Below are 8,506 nucleotides of genomic sequence, written 5' to 3'. Positions count from 1 at the left end.
TATTACCCGGAAATTTTTGAAATCTAATAAAAGCAACCATAGGCCGAATTATAGCAACCATTCATGTCGCAGATACGGTTGCGGTAACCACTCCGAATTTTCCCGATGGTTTGATCGGTGAACGGCTGAGGAGAGCTTTCTGCTTCCGTGTCCAGATGCTATCCCAGCCTCCGCCTCAGCCCTAGTCCACAACTTTCGTGCAACACTCATAGTTTATGTGTACCCATCGGGGTGACAACCATCCACAGTTCAGCCGGCGAGAGCAACGTCGCAGGCTGTGTCTGTAACTTGCATTTATCGACGGCCGTACCTCGTGTTTTCATGACTACTGACTGTACGTTGATACGTGGAGTACAAGTATCTAACGGTCAGGGTGTTTACTGGTGCGTAGCATTTCTTCAACAGGTTAGAACCACTACTCTATTTGAAACAAAACACTTGTAACTTTTGCTGAAATAAGGTAATGGATGTACACATTTGTTTTTGAGCTCTGGCAGTACTCGTAAACTACACTGATACAGTAAGCAGATGCTGCCGCTTTTTTCGCAGCCGCAGCGTGTATGTGCGTTTTAATCCAATTAAGGGCAAAACTGTCACGGTGGGATACTGTAGATTCTAGTGACTGTCCGTCATCTGTATTTTGTAATCTGCTGAGCTATTGAGAGACTTCCAAAGCATACCCGTACCTCTGAGAAACGAACTGTACCAATTGTAGAAAGACTACATGTAACAATATCAAAGAAAATGTGCACAACTATTTAAAAACGCCAGGTTTGGTCAGCAACTCACCAAAAATATGCGATAAGCACAAACTTATTTGCCTGCCATTACGATGCCTTGAGCTGTCTTGGAACATCGTTACACCGATCTCTCTACATTTGCCCTAAAAACATTATTCTTCGGGGTCCAACTCTTTTAGAATAATTAAGTGATCGGTGTACGTAAAACATGTAACTCCGATACACGTGTACGACAAAATCTAAAAAGAGTTATTCCAAAAAATAAATTGTCCCGAAATTAAAGATGTTAAATCTGGTAGCTTAGTGAAAGCACACGCCAGTAGCAACAGACTCAATCCACGGGCGAGCACTCGACACGCGGGAGTAAATGCTAGGATACCCAGGTTTACCACAATCGCCACCCCAACTTGATATCCCAACCAATACGTCACCACTCGGACGCTCCACCACCACTGGGCCACCATAGTCACCCGTGCATGATGTCACATTAGGGGCACCACGCGAACACAACATGCTGTCATCCACTTTCGTTTCCTTCAAGCAGTTCGCGTTGCTCATCAACTGCACGTCTTCTCGCGTCAGCTCGTAAGCCATAGTGTCCTCGCCTCCCGTGTCGTCCCAACCCATTTTAGCAGCCCACTCACCGTCCTTGACGTCGGAATCGTCTGCGGCTGCCAACGCCACCGGTTTGAATGAGCTGGTTTTCTCCAGAACGAGAATAGTGAAGTCGTCAGTGAAGCCCCCAAGTGAGCTATTTGGATGGTTGAGTATCGCGACGACCTTGATCTGTTCGCCGTCTTGTGTACCATTGGCGTAGTGCGAACCAATTGAAGCCCAGCGGATGTTATCCCTGATGCTATTTGATCCGACCAGTAGATGTCTCGGAGTAATCAGAGTTGCACTGCAGAAATTGTTACCTCCAACGGTAGAACGAAGACCAACAACGTACGTCTTGGTGCCACTGGGTACGATACTTGTCTTGCTGAGCGGGTAGTTTGATCCATCGTTGGTGTCTTGCAGCGAAGTCTCGATTGCGCCGCTGGTGAGATTGTTTCCTGGGATTAAATTGGAGACCGGGACAGTGTAAACGTTCGACGATCCTCCTTCCACGGCTGCCAGCATCCATGCAGCGAAACTAAGAGAGGAAACAAGCTTCATCGCGTGCATTCAACCAGGAGGAAAAGTATGAATGAAGCTGGTTCACACAGCAGCAACCCACGTGGCAGGATTAAGATGAATTTCGTGGTTTTACAAAGCTTTCCCTGTCGCCGCTGTTTTGCATAGACGAGAGTGGAATGAGCAAAACACAGATGTGCATGCCACTCTATGAACAAGCTTCACGAACATAAAGTAGCTTTCCAATTCTTGAAGTAAAGCTGTATAGGGGGTGCCACCCCCGGGGTGGTACCGCCGGGAAACATAAAGTAAAGGAACGAACGTAGACAGTCTCCACAGACAGGCACTATAATCCATAGTATACCTGCTTCAAGTGTATGAGTAGTAATACACGTACTGGAACTACTATCGTTATGCATGAACTTATTTAATATATTGTTTGGTAGCAACTAGTGATATTGCGTCAACCCGTTTAGCTTCCTCCAACAAGTACTGTAGAGCGAGAAAAAACATTTCGGGAAACTGGCCCGATTTCCCGAAATAAAAGAGGTCTTGCGTAAATTTGACAGTAATCGGAATTCCGATCCAAAATTTATCCCAGACTGGAATTGGCACGTTGGATGTGCATTGACCCCATGATTACCCCGCGATGAAGGTATCGTCGAGTGCTGTGCGTGCATGCCCCACACATCCCAAACGCTTTGTGTTACTCTAATACACGTAACGCCTTACTGAGGTCCCAAAGGACGCGTGGCGCGTTGTTTTAGTCTCGGAAGTGGCAATGATGGCATTTTGGAAGCGTATATATTTGCTTGAAAGTTCATAAAACGCAAGCTGCCCTGGCAACAGAGATCTAAATGCCGGTAATCTTTAGCCTGAATTCGAAAAAAAATCCCATGTGTTAATGTGACTATGTGACTCCTTTGAGTTTTTTCTTTCCCCGTTTTTTACTTCAAATTTGTGAGGTCTATGAACACCATGGTTGTTGACGGTAAGCACATCCCTCAGACCAAGCCTGGATAGATTCTGCACCCGTCTGCCTGCCTACAGTTCATCAGAATGATCAAACAGTTTTAATTCTCTCCCCGACGACCCACAAACGTGTCAACCAAGGACTATGTTTCGCGTTCTTGCTTTTGGGCTTGTGTGCATCGGGTCTTCTGCACGTGCCTATGAGACTGACACTCAGCGACAACTCATCATGAGCGGAGAAGTTGTACCGACTGGCACCAAGACTTACGTTGCCAGCCTTCGATCAACGCGCGACGGCAATAATTTGTGCGGCGGTAGTCTTATCTCTCCGACACATGTCCTCACAGCGTCGCACTGCGTGGTCTACGACATTCGCTGGGCCTCAGTTGGGACTCACTACCGCAACGGCACTCTGGATGGCGAACAAATCCGGGTCGTGTCAGTCATGCCCAACCAAAACTACTCCGAGAATGTGCTCTATGCCGACGATTACATGGTACTCGAGCTCCAGAGGCCAAGCAAGTTCAAGCCTGTGAAGCTCGCTGCTCCCGACGACTCCGACTTCAAAGCGGGGAAGTGGTCTGTAACAATGGGGTGGGGCACAGATGCGGAGGTCAATGGTACCAATCCTTACGAGCTACAGCGCGTAGACCTTCAGCTTGTGAGTGATGAGGCATGTGCTGCTAATGCCACCATCGACTCCAGTATGGTGTGCGCAGGCGGAGTTCTCAACCATGATTCTTGCTTTGGAGACTCCGGTGGGCCTCTCATCCTGGAAGGGTCGGACACAACAGAGGACGTGCTAATTGGAATCGTGAGCTGGAGCAAAGACAATACGTGCGGACGAGAAGGCTACCCTGGCGTCTACTCTCGAGTTTCCAATGCTCGAGCTTGGATTGATTCCATTACGGGTGGTAACGGCACTTGCATGGCTTAAAACATCAACCTTATTGTGCTATGAATGCGTAGGTTAATAGAACGAAGATGGAACACGTATCGGTACTAAACTTCTCTTAGCAACCACATTTCACATATTTGTGAGTTCACAGATCCACATTTCACGATTCACACAACATTCTTTAGTTTTCTAAGAAAAACATTTTCTTAAAATCTTCACCAGCAACTACCCCAAGTAAACCCAATCTGTAGATACTTGGAATCCCATCTATAGGACGCTGACGATCCGCCAGTCGACATCATCCGGCTGTGTAACAAGCGATTCAAAGCGCCACACAGCGGACGAATTTTTCTCAAACACCTGGTCCTCGGCTTCCGTTGTCACGACTTCCAAGTGCTCCACCGCATCCAGTTGCACATCCAACCGCAGACGCTCAATCATGACCGTGTGGTCTTCCGGACTGATATTCTCCATTGGGTTCACCACCACCTTCTCTTTCTCCTCCACTTTATCTCCTTTGTCCTCCTCTAGCTCAGCCACCTGCGCTCGGTTGTAGGCTTCGAGCGCTTCCTCCTGCTTCAGCTCGGCCAGCGACATCCGGTCCCAGTGGACGTCGTACAGGTAAACCCCATTAATGTCCAGCTGTTTGAGTGTGAACCGGTTGCCAGTCTTACTCGTCTGCTTCATAGCGAAGAGGAAGGCGTCGTAGCAGGTCTCGGACAGTCCGGATTTCATCTTCTCAGCCGCTGGGGACTCGGAGATGGCGCCCGTGGCGAAGTTAACGAACTCTGTAGAGTACATGGTATTCACAGCCAAGTCGCAGGCGAAGCGAGCGCCATTTAAAAAATCAACGGCGTCGATCTCGGTGTTGGTGGGCAGCTGCAGTTTAGTGAAGAGGAGGTAGTTGTGTAGCATCCAATTGGACGGAGGGAAGACGCTGTGCTCACGGTATCGTTCCATCTGAGTCACTCGTTCCATGGCACGATTAGCGAATTGCAGCACTCCATCAGGACCGTCGAGGACGGAAGGTTTCGCATCGGAGGAAGACGAAAAGTGCTGCAGGGGGGGGGATTGATACAAAGTATTAGCGTCGAATTTGAGCTTGTTAGAGAGCGTTTTAAAAAGGATATTTTTTGGTAGGGTGGTGTAGGGCGTACATGCAATGAGGAGGAGGCCGACGACGTGAGGTGCGGAGGTCTGCGGAGACGCACCGCGACGCGCACACCACGACGGATCACCTGCATCTGGGCTCAGATAACTGTGTGATTTTGTGTGGCCGATTAAAGATCGCAATGTGATTGGTGGAAATAAGATTCCAGTTTTGGAATCTCCTTGCAGTATACTTAGTAAAATATATTGCTACTCGATGATTTACAGCACTGTTGAAGTTGACTATGCGCCAGTTGACGTCTCCATGTTCCACCACGAGTGACTCGAAGACGCGGATGGAGCTGATGTCTCTCCTCACAATGATCCGCTCCGAGTCCTTGGTCACTGCTTCGATAGTGTGGGTCGTGTTGAGCAGCGTTTTCAGTTGGTTCTGCTCGAACACCGTCGAAGTGTCATAGTCTTGAAGCGAAATGTCCTCCATCATGTTATGGACGTGGTCTTTCAGGATGTCAGACTCGCGTACGGGTTCTCTGATGCTCGGGCCCTTCAAGGGTGATCCTGCTGGCCTCTTTCTGCGGATGTCAACCGCAATTCTGCCAGCCGTGTCTCTGAACTTGTTCATCATTGCCTGCAGTCTCCCCTTGATTGTTCACCCCGATTAAATGAGCGTCAACGACGTTGAACTCTGTGAGTGTAACACGATATGCTGTTCGTAGCACGTGAGTGAGAGCACAGCCTCAATCTCACCGAGAACGTCTGGCTTGGGACTCTTTCTTGCTGGGTTTTCCCACCCGTGACATACTTGAGTATATTTTGCAAATGGTACCCCTGAAAACCTGTTCGCATGCAAATTTGGCTCCACTCAAGAACTCCACCGCGTCGATTTCTGCGAGCTGAAGTATTCCCAAATCTATGAAAAATTCAGATTCTGCAATGTCCAATTGCGGGGAGGAAATATTTCACGGTCACGATAGGGCTTCATTTCTCCTAAGCGATTGAGGATTCGTAGGGTACCAGTTAGAGTGCCTCTCGAGGTTTTGGGATGCCCGGCTTTGGTAGAAATAACGACGAGAAATGGTACACAGACGAAGTACCAACGTTAGTGACAACTTTTCAACAACGCACTGCGCATTGCCGCCTTACCTTCACGCCATCCAGCCCTGCGGTCTCTCCCGACACTACGCCACATCACCCACAATCAAGCGTCTGCAAAGACCCCCTGAAGTCCTGGACCTATGTCATGCTGCAAATTCAGGGTGGGGTTGTTGCACACAGTGGTTATGCACATCAAATATGATGTATACATGTATACGCATATTAATGTACTGATTATTTTTAATAGTATTGTGTCACCACAATTATGTGCAAAATACTACGCCAGATCCCCCGTCGCTCGCTGCAGCTTACGCGCCGTGTACAGCACTTCTCCTCTCCCCCTGACGCGCAGCCTCCCTCCCGCAACTTCTACGACGATCTCTCGCAGTATGTTAAGCGGGTTCTGGATCGGAGTGACCAATTGAAACGCTATGAAGAGCACAACGTGTTCCCACCGAACAACTGGGCATTCCACAATTATTATCTTTACGCTCAGCTCCAACTACCGTCCAAGACCGAGATCGACGCCGTTGAGTTCCTCGACGGCGCTAAATTCGCCTGCGACCGCGTTATTAGAGCGATGCACTCACCAGAATTAATGGACTTTGCCTCTGACAAGGCCCCCAAACCTCCGATTGCTGATGAGATGGAGCAAATGTTCGAGCCTACGTGCTACCAGGCCCAGTTTCTCCCTCGCGCAAAGAGACTTGGACTGGGAGTGTCCAGTCTTGAGCTGAAGGAGCTCGACTTTACCGGGGTATACCTTAGCGGGGTCAAGCTCGAGAGAGTCACTCGTGCTATGCTGAAGGCCGAGGAGAAGCTCCGAGCTGTGGCCTTGCAGGCGATCGCCGAGCAGAAGCAGACGATGAAACAGATGCGAACTGTGGGCGAGAAACAGAATACGGCGGGCTGTTGTCTCTTTTGAGTTCAGTACAGGAGAAGCTGGAGAGTGTGGAGGTGGAGCCGAATGACGACTCGGAGACCTTTGAGAGGCTGCAGCTCAGTACGCTGATTCGTACCACGCAGACGGTGGAGGTTGTATCTGAGAAGACAGCGGAGCGTATCACAGTAAAGAGCGACGTTAAGACCATGATGTGCTTTGAATCCTTCGTGACCTATCCGCAAGACGTTGACTGGCAAATTATGAAGATGAACCAATTCGGACGCGTAGTGAGCCACACTAAGGACTAAATGTTGTGTAACAAACCTCTCGCGTAATAGAAACGCTAACCCAGGGAATCGCAGTGATGCATGTGTGTAAATAGCGGGAATACCAGCTTTTCCGCACATTTCCAGGCCTCCGTTCGCCAATCCAATGAGTGCGTCAATGGAACCATCACTTTCGCTCTCTGCAACCAACGGACCACCTACGTCACCACGGCAAACACCCTTCCCTTCCACTCCTCCCGCACATGCCATTTAATCAATGGCACCATCCAAGCGAAGTACCTTCTTGCAGTCTCCGTTGTTCCACACTTCCACCGCGTCGCTCCGTAGCTCGTTCGAGACGGCAGCAAGCAGCGAATTTATCGTGACGCCCCAACCAATAGATAATGCCAACATTCCTGGGTTGATGCCCGAGTCATTCGCTTTAGGGAGCTTAACATGAGCAAATCCAACGTCAGGATGGCCAAATTGTTCGCTAGACTTCTCATTAAAGTTCGGGTGCTTACAACCTTGATTGCCTCACCGTCGTTAATACCTTTGCGGTAATGCGTCCCAACCACAGCAAAACTGAGGTCGTCGTTAGCGCAGTTGTAAGAATATGAGAAGAGGATCGCAATGCTCCTCCGCAATACGAGTCGCCGTCGCGAGTTCGTACACCAGTCGCGTACGTTTTCGTGTCTGGGGAGACAACTTGTCCGTTTAGGATTGCAGCAGTCAGTTGGATACCGAGCGAGCCCACCAAAACGGAAAGGATAGCTCTCATGGTGAGACTTTGCCGATTTAAACTAATAGTTGGCGTGTAGGTAGGTCACTATTGGGAGTTGATTAGATGGTCAGTCTTGTGCGGGGTGGGGCTCGCCGCGAGTTCACGAATATCGGTATCTCGAGTTAGGATTTTGTGAGGTTGTCTGCAAGAGAAGTACAAGAACACAGTACAAATAGGTCATCTGTCCTGCATTCTTGTATAAATAATTAGCAAAGTACTTCACCATCGTCAACGAGATTGTATACGTATTGGTGCATGTACAGGTGTAGCTTTCAACTTGTACTTCAAGCATTGTACAGTGTACTAAGTTCCTATTACTGTATTACTAGTACTTTTCTTTTGAAGTACGAAACACTGTCCCATGATACATGTTACAACCCGAGCCGAAGCCACGCGATTTTGCAAAACGTGCGACTTGACTTTTTTTATTTTTTCTTAAAGCAATATTTTTTTCTGACACAGTGTGCACCAAACTGGCAAGAGAAGCAACCTCCACCAACTGATTGTTGCAGCGATCCGAAACTCCAGAACGGGTTCGATTGTTAACGGGATTTGCGATCAGCATTTCTCACAAACTCGCAAGAACGAACTCCATGTTTGCGGCACTCACGTATTTGTGATTTCACTTAACAAGACCTCCCT

The 8,506-nt window shown here is 48.7% G+C and overlaps 4 protein-coding genes across 4 annotated transcripts; 2 read left to right on the top strand and 2 right to left on the bottom strand.

The window, feature by feature from the left end:
• Positions 1-984: 984 nt before the first annotated feature.
• On the bottom strand, positions 985-1,898 carry PPTG_10490 (hypothetical protein; the record flags this gene model as incomplete). The annotated part of the gene is made up of 1 exon (XM_008905857.1): positions 985-1,898. The coding sequence occupies one exon, from the start codon at positions 1,896-1,898 to the stop codon at positions 1,041-1,043; it is 858 nt and encodes a 285-aa protein (XP_008904105.1). The 3' UTR covers positions 985-1,040.
• Positions 1,899-2,822: 924 nt separating this feature from the next.
• PPTG_10489 (hypothetical protein) lies at positions 2,823-3,859 on the top strand. The gene has a single exon (XM_008905856.1). It carries the CDS (start codon positions 2,974-2,976, stop codon positions 3,763-3,765), a length of 792 nt encoding a protein of 263 aa, XP_008904104.1. The 5' UTR covers positions 2,823-2,973; the 3' UTR covers positions 3,766-3,859.
• On the bottom strand, positions 3,844-5,015 carry PPTG_10488 (hypothetical protein). The gene is made up of 2 exons (XM_008905855.1): positions 4,884-5,015; positions 3,844-4,782 (listed from the first exon to the last, which is right to left on the bottom strand). Exons 1-2 carry the CDS (start codon positions 4,968-4,970, stop codon positions 3,994-3,996), a joined length of 876 nt encoding a protein of 291 aa, XP_008904103.1. The 5' UTR covers positions 4,971-5,015; the 3' UTR covers positions 3,844-3,993.
• Positions 5,016-6,196: 1,181 nt separating this feature from the next.
• PPTG_10487 (hypothetical protein) lies at positions 6,197-7,122 on the top strand (the record flags this gene model as incomplete). Its single annotated transcript, XM_008905854.1, has 2 exons — positions 6,197-6,814; positions 6,868-7,122. 2 exons carry the CDS (start codon positions 6,197-6,199, stop codon positions 7,120-7,122), a joined length of 873 nt encoding a protein of 290 aa, XP_008904102.1.
• Positions 7,123-8,506: the final 1,384 nt, after the last annotated feature.

Source organism: Phytophthora parasitica (genome assembly GCF_000247585.1).
Source record: "Phytophthora parasitica INRA-310 unplaced genomic scaffold supercont2.22, whole genome shotgun sequence".
NCBI lineage: Eukaryota > Oomycota > Peronosporomycetes > Peronosporales > Peronosporaceae > Phytophthora > Phytophthora nicotianae.
Note: the sequence above shows the minus strand (reverse complement) of the source record. Positions and strands in the feature narration are given on the sequence as shown.